Source organism: Giraffa tippelskirchi, chromosome 3 (assembly GCF_054371585.1).
Source record: "Giraffa tippelskirchi isolate mGirTip1 chromosome 3, T2T-mGirTip1v1.2.pri, whole genome shotgun sequence".
In the NCBI taxonomy this organism is placed as follows: Eukaryota; Metazoa; Chordata; class Mammalia; order Artiodactyla; family Giraffidae; genus Giraffa; species Giraffa tippelskirchi.
In genome coordinates, this window is record NC_137277.1 from 80,692,770 (window position 1) to 80,710,804 (window position 18,035).

At 36.1% G+C, this 18,035-nt stretch overlaps 1 protein-coding gene across 7 annotated transcripts in view; it reads right to left on the reverse strand.

Moving 5' to 3' along the window:
• Positions 1-10,912: 10,912 nt before the first annotated feature.
• Positions 10,913-18,035, reverse strand: part of PLEKHA3 (pleckstrin homology domain containing A3) — a 30,834-nt gene continuing 23,711 nt past the window's right edge. For all 7 annotated transcript variants that reach the window (XM_081579522.1, XM_081579517.1, XM_081579521.1 and 4 more), the window contains exons 6-8: positions 16,901-16,944; positions 15,150-15,265; positions 10,913-12,209 (exon numbers count right to left, since the gene is read on the reverse strand). In XM_081579522.1, the coding sequence (XP_081435648.1) occupies positions 12,082-12,209; positions 15,150-15,265; positions 16,901-16,944 (288 nt within the window). In that variant the 3' untranslated portion in view covers positions 10,913-12,081. The remainder of the gene's footprint in view (positions 12,210-15,149; positions 15,266-16,900; positions 16,945-18,035) is intronic.

Genomic DNA, 18,035 nt, shown 5'->3' on the forward strand with positions numbered 1-18,035 from the left:
ATTGTAATGGTTCCTATTTTGATTAATAAAGATGTGTTTGAGTCTAGTCATAATTATTTAAAATTCACGGTCTGAAACCGCAATTACTTTGCACCAACCCAATATAACATCAATCAAAACTGGAGAAAAAATGACAAATATTGAATCCTATTGTACACCTGCAATTAATTGATGCTATATACATCAATTATACCTAAAAAAATAGTTTTCTGTTTCGTTTGAGCCATTAAAAAAAGAGAGGAAAAAAGTGAATACAAAGGAAAAAAAAAAAGGAAAGTTAGAATTGGAAAAGTTCACATGACTTTCTCTTTGGCTAATCATAGATAATACTGGAAAGTTCTTAGAAACTTTCTTGTAACATTCAACCATAATTTTAATAACATTCAACCATGACTTTTATAAAATACAGCCATGATTTCTTCAGAGCCAGTTAAAAGGAAAGGCTGAGGTAACAGAATTTTGACAAAGGGCAAAAAAAAAAAAAAAATCACATACTGAATCTTTTACTGTCTCTAGAGCAAGCTAGCAATGAACCTGAACTTAAAAATACCATCTAAAATATTATATCCATTCCCCTACTCTCTTCATTCTCCCCCTCCAAAAGAAAGAAAAACACCTGCAGGTGTCAAATCTGAAAGTGACAGGTGCAAACATTACAGCTGAGGAAGTCATGTGTCCCCTCAGAGACTGTTATGAAGACAAAAAACAATAGGTCATTGGTCGGTACATTTTGCTAGGCTTCACGATTCATGCCAATTAAGGACACTGTGTGGACAACATAGCCTGATTTGCAAAAGCAAGATAGAAAACTTACAATCTGTACATTTTCCCCCCAAAAGTCACAGCCTTCATTTTTAAAACACAGCAAAGAAAAAGAAGGGCAATTTGTCGAAGGAGGTTTGTTACTTATGCAAAACCACAAATAAACTCTTCTCTCAAGTAAGTGATGGCTAAGGGTGATTTAAACACAAAAGGTGACATGTGAAAAAGCACTGGCATGCTATAGAATTCCACTTCCTAAACTTATACTTTTAAAAACATTTTTTAAAGTAGGGCACTTTTTTTTTATTTTCCCCCAAGCACCATATCAAGGTTGCAAAGGTCTTCAAATTCACAAAGGCACTGCTAGTAAGTTAATGGTGTGCATTGCTCATGCACACATACACACCTGGCCTGAAGAGGGAGATGACAGGTTATTTTTGTTTCCATTTAAAAATATATACATTTGATTAAATTCACCCTGTGTGATAGTGGAACCTGAAAACAGAGAATCAATTATGAGTTGTTCAACTTTGTTTACTGTGAGTGATTAAAAAAGTAATCTAGCAAATTTCTGCAAAGTCAGACCATAATCATTGCCCTATATTCTGGACAACAGAATATCCTTGCTACCATTCCCGCACTTTCCCCACCAAGCCCACAGCAAGAAGGTGACTCTCTGCTGATACTAGCCTCAAATTCAGAATCCCCAGAAGCCACAACTGACTGGAACAGAATTGGCACAGAAGGAAAAAAACAAAAAGACAGTACGCCAATGTCAGGTACATTAAATCACAGGTGTTTACTGCCACTCACTTCTCTCTGGTCAACAACCGCAAAACAAGAGCAACAAAATAATAAAGTCAAATTACACTTGTACATATGACTTACATTCCAAGGCATCATCCAAAATGGGGTGTCACAGCAAGGGGCTCTAAATATTGGCTGGGTACACCAGTTTTGAAGGTATGCCGAAACACTTGTATAACCTACTATCCACAGACACCAAGGGAAAGGGCAAGCATAGAAATTTCCTATTTAATTCAAGTATGGAGTCTGATTCTCAGGTAAGACTTAAAACATATCTGTTGTATGCTCATTTACCATACAAATTTGTCAAATGAAGATTTTAAATCACGGACACATTCCAAGATAGAAATCTAGATGTTTAACTCTTACCATCTCTAGGTCACACTTTTGATTGCTGCCAAACAAAGAACACAACTCTTTTTTGACTGAGTCATGGTAGCTTCTAGCACAAACTTACTATATTCTTTGTAACTCAACTTATAAAATCAATTGTAAAGTTAAACATAAATGACTAAATGTATCTCAAAACAAAATGGTTCCAAGTTGCACTGTCCACAAGCAGAAAACCATGCATACAGAACTGTATACATACACACACAAACACACACACAGGATTAAAGAAAAGCACTAGAAATCCCAGGATGGTCTTTCAAAAGGAAATGGCCTCATTTTAGCTACACAGAAAGAGCAGTTCTTTGCACAGAATGATTAAAAAGAAAATACAGGAATTAGAATGTCAGGTCAAAAAGGGCAGAGGTCAGAATTATTCTGTCATACACAAGAAATACTTAACAAGATAAGTAGAGTCACCTCCTCCTCTATTGCCAGCTGTACCACATACATGTGCCACCATTTACTTAACCACCTTGCTTTCAACGAGCTGGTCTGAATGACTGCATAAAAGTCACTTACACTTACATAAAAGTCAGCGTACAGAGGAAAGGTCTGGAGGACACACACCAGAAGAGTGGATATCCCTGGGAGAGTAGGGGGTGTCAAGGTAAACTTTCACTTTATTCACACTGTCTAAATGATTACTTTATATATATTCACAGTAACTGAACATATTTAAATAAAGTAAACATATTCAGTTACTACTTTAAAATGAATAAGTGGGGGAAATAACACAGCTCTCTGAGTCTGAAGCTCAGAGTGCTGGGAGAGGGAAATGATAGCACTGAGGGGGACTGAAGTGTTCCCCTAGGCGCCCTTTTTCATTACACACAAGTATTCTTCATTATCTTCATTCCTAAACTGTTGCCTCTCATCCAAAATGACCACCTCTGCCTACTAATACCAGAAGAGAGTGTGTGGGCACAGCTCCTGACAGCTATTGATCCTTTCACCACACTGTTCTCTCTTCTTTGTTCCTAACTGTCCCCAAATCTGGCAATACACTTTACATTGGGATTCAAGTGAGTGAAGCAGTTTTTGTGACAGCTTTCAAGAGCACAGCTATCAACAATATCCTCCTCTCACTCTGGACACTAGGAAGGAAATTCATTACAGTCATACATTTTATTCATTTTTGGTGTTCTGAATATAGTACCCCTTACTGATGTGGCTCAGTGGTAAACAATCCTCCTGCCAAGCAGGAGATGTGGGTTCGATCCCTGGGTCAGGAAGATCACCTGGAGAAGGAAATGGCAACCCACCCCAGTATCCCTGCCTGGGAAATCCTATGGACAGAGGAGCCTGGTGGGCTACAGTCCACCGGGTTGCAAAAGACTCAGACACAACTTAGCAACTAACTAACAACTGACGTTAAAGGAATTACTAAATTTGTTACTATTCCTATGCATTAATTCGTTTTATCTATCAAAATTAATCAAAGTGTAATCCTCCCTTCCATAAATTCTCGATTTCATAAATTCTGGATTAGTTATTTGTTCAGCAACTAACCTTAGTCCAGCAGCATATGAACTAAAATACTAAATAAAGAGGTAATTTAAACACTTGGGTGTTTCAGGATATAGAAACAAAATATTTATCATTCCAGTCAATCCCATGAGTTAATCCTGGTTCTGTTTCTCCTGGTTGCTCCTGTATCCTTGTACCTTTAACATCTTTGTTATGAAGCGAAAATGAGGTAAAGCTACTGGCCCACGTTAAGTGTTTCATTCTCAAAGAGATCAACAGAAGACTATTTGAGGGAAGGAGCACATTACAGGACACAAAGGGGAAATGCCATCCCGTGAAAATACACTAGAGTAAAGAAATGGCAACCCACTCCAGTATTCTTGCCTGGAGAATCCTAGGGACGGCACAGCCTGGTGAGCTGCCGTCTATGGGGTTGCACAGAGTTGGACACGACTGAAGCGACTTAGCATAGCATAGTTGCTGTATTTGGAAAAGAGGGAGCATAAGGGCTCTAAAGATGTAGACCTTACAGTTCCAGAGATAAAATATCAAAGCAAATAATAAGGGGACACAAAAGGAAACGATATTCAAATCTAGGGACGGGGAAATGCCAGCATCAAGCTAACAGCAGGCACTGTTTGACACTGGCCATGGCTACCTGTTTCATCTATTCTACCGAAGTCGTCCTGGTAATATATACTGGTAATATATATACTCACACTCAGCAACTGACCATTCTTTTTGTAGAAAAATTTCTAGCATCTCTAGCGGTATTGATAGTTACAGCCATTTGTCCCAACCATGAGACTCTACTTTAGTGAGAGAGAATGCAAACCTCCTTACAAAAAAAATTCCCTTCCCCAATATAGGCAACTCACTATCCGTAAGAGTAATGTAAGCACCTACTCACATTTCACCTCTAAGAATTAGAATTCAGTTATATCATATACACTCTTAATCCAGACACAAAGGCAATACTTACAATAATTGAGTAAATGCAGATATTCTGCTTCATATAATTCACAACATTTTCTGAAAAGTATATAAATATTCACTAGGTCATAGGTGCAGTGACTAGAGTCCACTGTTTATTTCTATATATATTCAAAGAGTATCTCATCTACCGGCCATAAGGCATATAAACATCATCTCCATAATTTTGTTTTCTATACTTCATATTTAGATGACCAAAATAAAACACAATACAGGGATTTCCCTCACAGACCAGTGGTTAAGACTCCATGTTTCCAATGCAGGGCGTTTGGCTTCAATCCCTGGTCAGGGAACTAAGATTCCACATGATGCACAGTGTGGCAAAAAAAAAACAACATAACACAATACCAATAAAGCTTAAAAAGCACATCAAAATTGCTATTATATGTTTTAAAAACAGTAACTATTACTGACTGAATTTTTAAGGCTTTAATGTGTCTTAGATAACATTTAATACTTGAACATTTCATATGAAGTCTAGTTAAATGTAGGGTAATATCAAACACTAGATTTTCCCATATATCAATAATTTTTCCTTTGGTGAAAATATCTTTATTCAAGTTTAAACAGATTATTGAATTAACAGTGACAGTAATAATGGTGACAATATTAATAGCTAATACTTATTAACACACACTATGTGTCAGGCACTGTTCTAAGTACTTCATATGTATTGACTGTTCTAATCCTCATAACAACCCTATGAGGTAGGTCGTACAGTAAAACCATATTAACTGAAAATCATTAGAGTATAGAAAGATGAATTACAGAATAATACGAAAGAAATTTTACTTTCTACACATTACTATGATTTCAGCCTAGACTTCCAGTTAAATATGATAGACTGATCAACTTGTCAGAACAGACTACATGAGTATGAGGTTTAAACAAAGTTTAACAAAAATAAAAAACATGAAGGGGTGTGATAACTAACTAAGCAGAGGAGAGAAGGTTAAAACTTTATGTACCCAGAAAGAAGGAGCCAACAAATACACTCAACCAAACACCTAACAAGTTCAGGACTTGGAAGTAACAGCTACTGCAGAAAAAGGGCGTTAGGTTTAGGGCTGAAATCAGGACTAGACATCTGTTAAAAATAGTAACTGGACCCTAAGTCCTCTCCCCACTCTCCACAGCCAGACAACCCACTCACCCCAAACTCTATCCACAGGAGAAACTGAACCTGAGGGTCGCAAAACACAGAAGATGACTGAAGTGGGGTAGGGCAGGGAATGGAAAGGCCGAAAATAGAGATTTTAAAGTAAATACCACCATACAAACTATAAGGTCCTCAGCCTTATGTTCATATCCTGCTCCTAGAAACCAGGAATCCTTCCTAGAGAAAATGAACACTCCAAAGAAAATACCTACTCTGAAATTTAGGGAACTCCAAGAAAAAAGGCCAGCTTTCTGCCTAAAAGCAGACAACTGATAAACCCAGCCCACACATAAAGAAACATGAAGTTAGCTTTTTAGTACCTTAATAAGAATTCTTAATAAAAATGGATGACTCTTCCAATTTTCTGAGAGTCTTCAGAATGGAAGACAGAATCCAAAACAAATGAATACAACAGAAAACAATGCAGGAAATAAGACATGAAGAAAAAAACCATAATCATCCTCATGAAAATGGAACAGACAAAAAAGATACCTTAGAATATAAAAGATACAGCTAAAAAAAAAAATTCAACAGAAGAGCTAGATGAATAGAAAAAGGACAATTACAATACAACTTAGGAAAGATTTTTAAAATTAAAGGATCAATCTGGGAGGTTCAACATTCAAATAACAGGAATTCTAATAAAGATTATTAAAATTATGAAAAAGATAACAGAAAAAACTTCCCTTCAGAAATGAAATCAACAAGTCTACAAATTTAAAGTTAAGTGAAGATCCAACCAGTCCATCCTAAAGGAGATCAGTCCTGGTTGTTCATTGGAAGGACTGATGTTGAAACCAAAACTCCAATACTTTGGCCACCTCATGAGAAGAGTTGACTCACTGGAAAAGACCCTAATGCTGGGAAGGATTGGGGGCAGGAGAAGGGGACGACAGAGGATGAGATGGTTGGATGGCATCACCAACTCGATGGACATGGGTTTGGGTAAACTCCGGGAGTTGGTGATGGACAGGGAGGCCTGGTGTGCTGCGATTCATGGGGTCGCAAAGAGTCGGACACGACTGAGTGACTGAACTGAACTATAAAGTTAAGTACCCATCAACAAGAATGAATAAAGATCTGTGCATCCTCATGAAATGCAGGGCATAAAGAGATGCTCTTAAAAGCTTCCAGAGTGTATAAACAGGTCCTGAATAAAGGAATGGTACCAGAATTTTCACAGGAATCATGAAGGCTTTAAGACAATGGAGCACTGACTTCAACACTCTAAGAGAAAATTTATTTTCAACAGAGACTCCAAACTACCAATCAATCAAGAGAAGAGACATTTTCAGACCTGTAAAACCTCAAAATCTTTGCCTCTCATCTACTTTTTCCCAGGAAGCTTTTGGTAGTGGATATGCTTTGGCAAAAAAAGTAAAGCAAATCTCAATAAAGATCCAATAAACAAGAGATCCAATATGAGACTGAAAAACAAAATGATCCCACAATGACCACCAAGTCATGCATGGGTCTGGAGGGCAATTGTCCAGATGGTAAAAGCTGAAGGACTGTGGAAAAAATATCCTCATAGGGACAAGAAGAAAAAAAGGAATTGATAGATCTGATTTTTTTTTTTTAGCATTTAAGCCTTTGGATAATTAATGTAACAGATACAGTAAAAAACTAAGCAAATTTTAAAATCAGGCAATTATTAATTAAAGGAAAAATAAGATTATAGTAGAAAGGAACCAGAGATCAAATTACCAACATCCGCTGGATCATCGAAACAGCAAGAGGGTTCCAGAAAAACACCTACTTCTGCTTTACTGACTTATGCCAAAGCCTTTGACTGTGTGGATCACAACAAACCGTGGAAAATTCTGAAAGAGATGGGAATACCAGACCACCTGACCTGCCTCTTGAGAAATCTGTATCCAGGTCAAGAAGCAACAGTTAGAACTGGACATGGAACAACAGACTGGTTTCAAATAGGAAAAGGAATATGTCAAGGCTGTATATTGTCACCCTGCTTATTTAACTTACATGCAGAGTACATCATGAAAAATGCTGGGCTGGATGAAACACAAGCTGGAATCAAGATTACCGGGAGGAATATCAATAACCTCAGATATGCAGATGATACCACCCTTATGGCAGAAAGCGAAGAACTAAACCTCCTGTTGAAAGTGAAAGAGGAGCATGAAAAAGTTGGCTTAAAGCTTAATATTCAGAAAACTAAGATCATGGCGTCCAGTCCCATCACTTCATGGCAAATAGATGGGGAAAGAGTGGAAACAGTGACAGACTTTATTTTTGGGGGCTCCAAAATCACTGCAGATGGTGACTGCAGCCAGGAAATCAAAAGACGCTTGCTCCTTGGAAGGAAAGTTTTGACCAACCTAGATGGCATATTAAAAAGCAGAGATATTACTTTGTCAACAAAGGTCAGTCTTAGTCAAAGCTTTGGTTTTTCCAGTAGTCATGTATGGATGTGAGAGTTGAACTATAAAGAAAGCTGAGCGCCGAAGAATTGATGCTTTTGAACTGTGGTGCTGGAGAAGACTCTTGAGAGTCCCTTGGACTGCAAGGAGATCCAACCAGTCCATCCTAAAGGAGATCAGTCCTGGGTGTTCATTGGGAGGACTGATGTTGAAGCTGAAACTCCAATACTTGGGCCACCTGATGCAAAGAACTGACTCATTTGAAAAGACCCTGACGCTGGGAAAGATTTAAGGTGGGAGAAGAAGGGGACGACAATAGATGAGATGGTTGGATGGCATCACCGACTAATGGACATGAGTCTGAGTAAACTCCGGGAGTTGGTAATGGACAGGGAGGCCTGGCGTGCTACAGGCCATGGGATCGCAGAGTCGGACAGGACTGAGCGACTGAACTGAACTGAGTAGAAAGTAAACAATGATAGGAAAAATCGATAATGATCAATAAACAATATTTATATTAATCGATTTAACAAATAGTTGTGATTAATCTACACTGGGGGTATAGGGGAGGTGAGGATATAAGCAAAGTAATCCTGCCTGCCATAAAAGGAATTAAAAAAATCATTTCAAAAATTGACAAATCAAGAAAGAGGAATAAAACGTATTTTCAAATAGGAAGGTAAATACTAGAACCAACCACTGAGAGCTAAAAGTTCTTGCCTCTAGGGCACTAAGAGGAGGAATTACTCCTTTTCACTACAAACCTTCTAGCTTCTATTTGATCTTTTTAACTATGTGCTTGAATTGCTTAAAAAACAAAAAAGCTAATTTAAAAAAAAGAATTCAAATATACAAACTCAGTATGAATTCAAAGAAAAGAGGATTGTGGAAGTGGAAAACATTAGAAGGAAGCCCTATGTATGCTATGCTATGCTATGCTAAGTCGCTTCAGTCGTGTCCGACTCTGTGCGACCCCATAGACAGCAGCTCACCAGGCTCTGCCGTCCCTAGGATTCTCCAGGCAAGAATACTGGAGTGGGTTGCCATTTCTTTCTCCAGTGCATGAAAGGGAAAAGTGAAAGTGAAGTCGCTCAGTCGTGTCCGACTCTTAGCGACCCCATGGACTGTAGCCTACCAGGCTCCTCCGTCCATGGGATTTTCCAGGCAAGAGTACGGGAGTGGGGTGCCATTGCCTTCTCCGAAGCCCTATCTACCAGCTCCAATTACTTACCTGATCAGAGCTATTCAGAGAGTCCTCCTCCAAGGAGCTCCTACAGCCTAACCAGGCTTTTTTACAGGCCAGGATATACCCTCTGCACCAAGTGGTAGGAGCAAGGTTCAAAGGACAGACCCAGAGGCACTTCATGTAATAAGTCAAGAATTGGTAGAGTCCAAATTAATAATACTATAATGTGCATGGAGTCACATAGTATAAGACTGTATTTCCTGAGATCTTATGATAACTTCTAAACACTAATTATAATAACATACAGTGAAAACCTACAATTCAAGGCAAAAGGTTCCATGGAGATTGTCGAAATGAGGATACTTTACCTCTTGCTTTGGAATTTAAGTTTAAATAGCATCCATTTCTGGACTTGTCCTGACTGAAGATAACACAATAATTCAGTGTAATATAACAAAGTTCAAATTTGGTCCACTTACAAAAGAACTCTCATCAAAGTTGTTTTAAGCATAGAAGGCTTAGATTCCCATGCAACAGAAAGCAAACACTGGTTCTGCTTAGAAGATCACTGATATACCAACAGTCTCTAAATTTCTCAACCCCAAGGCCTAGATAAAGTAAAACAAGAACAACCAATAATTAGACACTACAAGAATTGTTACAAACTAAAATTCTTATGAAATTTTTCTTATTTGGTTCATCTTTTTCTGAAGATTCAGAAAAGTCAGGCACCCTTGAAAATACACAGGGCTCCAAAAAATGCAAGGTTTCCTGAAGCTTTGCTTCATGATACCAACTCACTGGTCAAAACCTAGATGTAATTCCAGATACACTGATATTCCCTAAAAAAAAAAAGATTTCACAAACGAGTTGATTCCTAAGGGAAAAAAGGTGATTCTGGTCACAATAAAATCCGTATTTATGAATATAGCAAACTTGTTCAAAGCACCTGCTTCAAGGAGAAAAAAATGATATGAGTCAGAAATAACTGTATTTTATTTTTAAAAATTATTTACAGAAAACTGTTCAGGAACTCATATTTTTGGATAAACCAATAGAAAATGGATTTATTTTCCATGAGTTCAAAAGCTTTGTTATAGTGTTTCCATTATAAACCTATTGATTAAAAAAAAAAAAACACTACCAGAAAAACTCCCAGTCAGTAGTAGCACCTTGATCTCCATGGTCTTATCACTACTCATTCCTATTTCAAAAAATAAAAAAAGAAGCCAAAAACCTGATAACTCACTCAACATGAAAACTTACTATATTATCAAACTTTTTTCTCAAATTAGACATATGAAGTACAACATATGAGCAGAAAAAGATTCCTCCTAATATAGTCTAATGACCTGTGCGCTATTTAAAATTTCAAATACCTTAAGTAGCATACAGTTTATCTAAATGTATATTAATGTGTATAGATTGTTTATGTCCATTTTAAACTTAAGAAAGCCTATAACTACAGACTTATTTTAATAAGGAAATAACAAGTATCTTTTTAAAATTTGTTTAAAAAAATATTTTAAACACATCTTTTAAAAAAATTCCCACATAAACTTACAAGAGAAATTTAAAATGAAATAGGACATAACATTCCAAGCTCACAGGCAAAAAACTAAAAATATGCCTTATTTGTGTATTTACTATGAGGTCTAAATATACAAACAAAATCAAAGCAATAAGGAATATTATTACCATTTGATAAAGATTAGACAAACTATCAATAAATGTAAAAAATACAATGTATTATATGATGAGTTTGAATGCAAAAACCACATATTTATTAAACATACAATTAACCTAAAAACACCAAACCAGTTTGTTTTAAAGTGCTTCTCATCTAAAACCTTGGACAAAACCGTCACTCCAAAGTGAACTAAAAAAACAGTTTACAAGGCAAACACTGACGGCATGGACAGGCACTACTAAAAAATGCTATTTGTTCTTTAAATAATGCCATTCTCAAGTTAAGTAGGGCAGTCGCCTTGACAGATTCCTTTTTTATAAATATTCATAAATAAAAGAAGTCTAGATATTCTAAAGAGCTGCAAATATTAATACCTTACAACAGTAGCTTAATAATGTCTATTCTGGGAAAAAAAAGCACTAAAATCCTCTTCCATTGCAAGTCATTTATTTCTCTGGTGAAGTGAGCAAGGTCACTACAACATGAACTTCTGTCTAGAACAATGTAAATAACAATGCACACACATCTTAAATTTGGTAGGTCATAAAAGTTAGGATGCAATCTTTTTTTTTTGATGCAACAGAAAAATAAATAAGTAAAAATTAAATACTTTAACACAGCATTTGGTATTGATAAATCAGTAGTGTCAACTTCATATACGAAGGACTGCACAGTCTGGTTTTTTAAAAATCCTCAATGTCATAGTATTTGGGGTAAAAATATCTCGAATATTAAATGTTTCCTCTTTGCTTAAAGGAATATAATACAAACACCATCAAGCTGCAACCATAACTCATTTCAGCTGGGGTAAAGTGACCTTTTGGTCCATGGCACAAGTTACATATATCACACTTCTATCAAACTGAAACCTTAGGTTTATAAGATTTCATGTTTATAAGCTACAATACACACTGACTAAGCTGTCAGTCCCTCACAGTTTTTTAGAAAAATATCTACATTTGTCTTTATGGATGTCAAAATGTTACACCATCATTTGTTTTTTTTAAAAAAAAAAAAGATGCACATTCATACTGTGAAATTATTAGGAAAATACTCTTGCAAATAAACTATATAAAGATAAAATACACTTCAAAGGTATGTGGGTTGTTTTTTTTGTTTGTTTTACAATATTCTATAAAGTGCAGAGAAATCCTAAGGGAAAAACTACTCCCTATAACATAGTTTAATTACAGCAGCTTTTGCATAGCAATACTTAGCGGAAGTTGGACACTTCCGTTCCTCAGGAAGAGAAGGATAGAAGAGGATCTTCTGATTCAGATTTTTTTTTGGCCATAAATCTGCTTTCTTCAGGAATGGTTGCTGATGCCAAATCTCCATTAAGTGTATTTCTTGAACAGTGAACAGGTCCTATTAAGAAATTGATTAAAAAGTTAAATATCCTACCAATATAACTCCAGTCCTCTGTGAAAGAACATTTTCTATTCAGGGACGTGAAATTCCTGTAGCTTCCTGCTAAGTTTTTGATGGTTGCTTAAAAGAGTAAAAATTTAACTTTTATAATACTGGCAGTTGTAAGGAGACACCTAAAAATTCATGAGAAGTTATGAAACTATCTGAAGTAGTAGAGATACTTGTTTTGTTCTTTGCTAGAACCAAGGTTTGCACATAATGGAGTAATCAATAAAGATTTGCTGAATTTGAATTTAGTCTTAATTAATTATTGCTTTTTCAGCTTTATTGTTTTAATGCTGCTGGCATCCTCCTCATTTTCTCGGCAAAGAAACCATGTTCTGAAAAGATCACAGACCTAACCCAAGATCACACAATTGGTAACAAAAGAACTAGGACTAACTCAGGTCTTGGTCTTTTCATCACAAGACTTTGTTTTCCTTAATATTTTGATTTTATTGGAGTATAGTTGATTTATCATGTTTTGTTAGTTTCAGGTATACAGCAAAGCATCACAAGACTTTCTGAGCCAAGTTGACTGGGTACCTCACACTGAAAGTTCTCACATCTGCATTTGGGATGCAGCTCACAAAACTAGTACTGCAGCTGCAAGCAAGCACAGGAAACACACTGGCATGGTCCTCTTCATTTTCACATGAACATATTTTTAATTTAACATAAAATTTATAAATTTTAAAACATCTAGTTAATAAGAAGTAGCTACATCTCTCAAAGGAAAGTATATGGTGACATAAAGACTTTCAACTTGCCCAATACACTTTCTAAAACGTGAAAGTCGCTCAGTCGCGTCCAACTCTTTGCAACCCCACAGGCTATGCAGTTCATGGAATTCTCCAGGCCAGAGTACTGGAGTGGGTAGCCATTCCCTTCTCTAGGGGATCTTTCCAACCCAAGGATTGAACCCAGGTCTCCTACATTGCGGGCGGATTCTTTACAGCTGAGCCACAAGGGAAGCCCAAGAATACTGGAGTGGGTAGCCTACCCCTTTTCTGGGGGATATTCTGGACCTAGGAACTGAATCTGGGTCTTCTGCATTACAGGCAGATTCTCTACCAACTGAGTATCAGGGAAGCCCACACTTTCTAAGAAACAGAACTAATACAGTCTCTGCTTTGTCAGCTAACTGGGACAATAAATTTTAGGGTAAAAAGTAGGAAATCTAAGGCTAAAATTGACCTATCCTATACTTGCCAACTTTAAAAAGTTTTAAAGAGTTGAGGTATATGTAAGTATATAAAGATGAATGCATGTGCATATAAATATTAATGCAGGTATGTGTGTGGATTAGCATACACGGTTGTATAACTAATTTTGTTACACTCCTTAACAGCTAAATTGTTAAATGGAATAAGCCATTTACACTTAGATCTTATGAAAACAGTTTTTAACAATTCAGAACTAGAGGTTCTAAAAGAAAAAACAGCTAAGGAAAATGGCTGGCTTAAAAAGTTAATTTAGCTATCACAAATGAAAATGACACCCTTAAAAAAGAGAAATGGCATTTTTAAAAAAAGTAACAAGGTAGTACGAAACTGTTTCATAAGCTCTAGATGAAAAGGGTCATGTATTTTTAAAGGCAGAAAGAGGAAGCTAAATTGCAATGTATATAACCTGCCTCAGGTGACTTTTTTTTCCCCCATACTTAACCTCTTGAACCATCTCCCTCTTTTTCTTATCACTTTGAAGATGGACTAAATCGGCCTAGGGAAGTTTCTTTCTCCCATATCCTTTCCCTACTCAATCGGTTTCCTTCTTTCATTTATTCACTTGTTGCCCCAACTTAAATTCAAAATGATAATGAGTACACAGTAGTGTTCTACATCAATAAATAGATTAATTCTGTAAGAAAAATGGGCATTAAGAAAAAAAGATGCCAACAACTTCTTGAGATCTGAAAGTGAGTAGCAGTTCCTTTTAGAATCTCAACTACCTTCACGAACTTCACATTCCCTTCTAATTAAACCTGTTTAATGTTCTGATTAAGTTGAACAACTCTATGTTAATGAATGTTTTCAATGTAATCAAATACTAGAAACCCAACACCATTGTTTCATCTCATTTCAGCCACACTATAAATTAGCTGGGCTCCTCTATGCAGTCTAAAGAATATAACTACCATTCACCATTTCATTTCCATAGAGAAATAAAATCTTGTTCCAAGCAGCTGACTTACAAATACACCCTTGGAACACAACCTGTTCCTTAATTGAGAATAGTATGTAATTTACCCCACATGTTTCATGGAAAAATAGTAAAGACTTTGGAAAGCAAAAGTCTATTAATGGAGTTGTAATAATAATACCATATTTGCATTCACTGGAAATCATAGTCACTATTGTCTAAGTACATATTCTGACAGACTTTCAAAGCTTCTCCTCTGGAGAAAAAAATAATTCAATTTAACATAAATCACAAAATCTTTCCTATTCAATCACAGTATGCTGTCTCTAATAATAAGGAAGAAAAAGGCACAAGAATAAATGTTAGTATAATTCACCATCACCACAAGAAAAAAGTGATTTACCCTGGCCATTTCAAATTATTTAAGTAACAATGCTGATTTATTTTTCTCTGAACTTAGAACTTGCCTTTATTTTTCCCTAGAATCCAACTCACAATTTATGCTTCCTTCTAAAATGTTTTTTAATGCAAATATAGTGGGAATGTATGATTACTAACAAATTACTAAAGTGCAATGGGAGTAAAAATGTTGATATTACATATGTAAATCTAAGATACGGTATTTACAAAGAGATATTTAGTAGTTCTTAGTACTGACCCTATTCACTGCCAGTATTCTTCATTTCAACACTTACAGAGCCCCACACCTATTTTGCTGAACAGGCCAAAGGGAGAGTCATACCCCTTTTAACTTACTATCTGGGTCTTCAAGAGTAACATCATTACAAGAGTCTGTATCTGAGTAGGTTCTTCGGCGTCGCTGGGAGAGTCGGTGAAGTGTAGACACTGGTTCTTTTATAGAGTGGCTACTCCTGTAAATTAAATGAAAAGCATTAAGGACTTCCAACAAATGAAAACACCCTCAACTTAAACTGCAGTTTCCAATGATTTCTCTTTAAATGAAAGAGGAACTGTTTTTATACTCAAAGTTCTATTTCAGCAACATTCTACTCCTTCAGAGGTCAGACCATAAACAAGTCAAATCATTTAGAATCTAGCTGGTAAGCTGGTGAATACACCCTCTGAGCCAAACTGAAAGGAAAAGAGGTACAATGAAGTGACTTCTTTTATAGAGGAAGGTCCAGCTAGAGAGTAACATGTCTTATGGTTAATAAGTATTTGAAAACTAGAAGTTACGGATTTCACAAGTGTATGCATCTGGTGTCACCCATATCCAATCTAAAACAGCAGAGCAAAGGGGATGGGCCAGCAGTATGGGAGTGTGCTAGGAGCCAACTCACTGACAGCAGTAAGAGTGGATAAACACAGCAAGTGAAGGCTAGAAAAACGAGTTTTCACAAATCAATTTGGAAAACCAGAAAACTAGAAATATCAAACTAAAAAATTCAACACAGAAGCAAATCACCACCACTCAACAGCATTATCACTGGATGACAGCCCAACATTACTGTTCTTAATGACAAACTTGATTCACCAAGAAAAAATAAAGTTTAAAAACTCACATTGTATCTTATTTAATAAGGCAAAATGGATAAAATACAAGTCAAAAAATTTGATCATAAAAATAAAAATTTGAAAAAAAAAATAAAACTTTGTCAAAGGAATCAAGCTTTTATTTTTCTGGAAAATTCAGTTGGTGAAATATTTCATTCCCTGATAGAATTAGATACAACACTGGACTCCTATGAGCACATAATAGTTCAATCAATTGCATAATCATGAGAGGGGAAAAAACAGTGACAAAATAATAAGGGGTCTCAGCATTTATTCTTTTTTTTGGTAGCCACTCAATAGACATTTACTGAAAGAAAGATTCATTAAATTCTATAGTACTTTAAAAATTTCTAAAGTTTCACATACATGATTTCATATAGTCCTATAATAACCATTTTTTGCCTCTACCCCATATTAATGTGGAGACATAAATGCTAATGTCACTATAATTTCATCACTTTCCAAAGAACCAATAAGACAACCACAGCAACTCAAAAGAATATTACTTGCTAAGATAAATAGCATGGGATATACTGGCAAGATCAAAAAGGTAAATTTTTTAAATGTGCTGATATGAATATATACTTTAAAATATCAATTGCTTTTTCTCTCTTTTCAGTAACAGCCTTAGCTCCAAATAAAACAGCTCAGAACAAATATATGATTCTATAATAAACTAAGTAAAATAAGCCTAAGCTTGGAGCCTTAATACATTGAAAATGGATTTCTATTAACCATCACTTGTTATAGTTTACAGCTTAAAAAAAGGATGATAGCTGGCAAGTTGCTTACCTTACTGGCTATTTTATTCACTCATTATTTTTCTTTACTATCTAGTGGGGCCAGGCTCTATACTAAGCAGTAAGAGAAACGATGAGCAAATCAGAACAAGACTCTGCCCATACAGAGTTTACATTTCATTTTATGAAAGACAAAAAAATTTCCCTAAGTAGGTAGAATTTTGAGAGAATTTGGTCAAAAGGTTATTTTACCTCTCTGTACTGCAAGAACCAGGATGGCTGACAGAACGCTTCATCTAGAAATTTTAAAAGAAAAGAAGCTTAATCACAGGTAAAGTAGAATAAGACAGCTCTAATATTATTATGGTGATGATAATTAACATAAGTTTACTCAAAGAAAAGATAGCTGGCCGAAAAATTTGCTTTTTACAGACTCAAGTAACATTAGCACAATATAAAGCTTTCTCCCTAGTAACTAATAACTGAAATCTTTCTCATGCTGGATTATTTTCTCAATATTAAAAACCAAATTTTATTTTACATATGTATCTAGGTGGCATCACTGGTAAAGAACCCGCCTATCAATGCAGCAGACAATAGACACGCGTTCAATCCTTAGATCAGGAAGATTCCCTGAACCTACTTCAGTATTCTTGCCTGGAGAATCCCATGGACAGAGGAGCGTGGCTGGCTACGGTCCACAGGGTTGCCAAGGAGCCGGACACGACTGAAGCAACTTAGCATGCATGTGCGCGCGCGCACGCGCGCGCGCACACACACACACACACATATAAAACAGTATACCTAACTAAGGCTGCGCACGTGTGCACACGCGCACACACACAGACACACACACACATATAAAACAGTATACCTAAGGCCCCTCAAAAAAAATCACACTATTTGTGATGAAACTGAAGCAACTTAGCACGCATGCACACGCGCGTGTGCGCACGCACACACACACACACACACACACAAAACAGTATACCTAACTAAGGCCCCTCAAAAAAAATCACACTATTTGTGATGAAATGGAGTATTTAAAAAGTCAGAAAAGAAAACAGTCTAATAAATGTCTCTGTCTCTTTTTTTAAAAGGCAGAGCTTCTCCTTGTCATTCATTATTCAGGTAGGTATTAAACAGATGTTCTAAAGTGTGGGTGGTTTTCATGGAAAACAGCATTAATAATTCAAGTCTTTTAAGAAATCAGAAGAGAAACCCTAAGCCTCAACTAGGTTTCTAAAATCATAGACTTAAAATATAAGTAAATAAAATCTGATTCATCAGAAAGTTAATATGAAAAATACAAAACATAATTTAGAAAATCTAACTACTCCACCAAAAAGACAGAGGCAGCTAAGTAGATTATTTCAATGCTTATGAG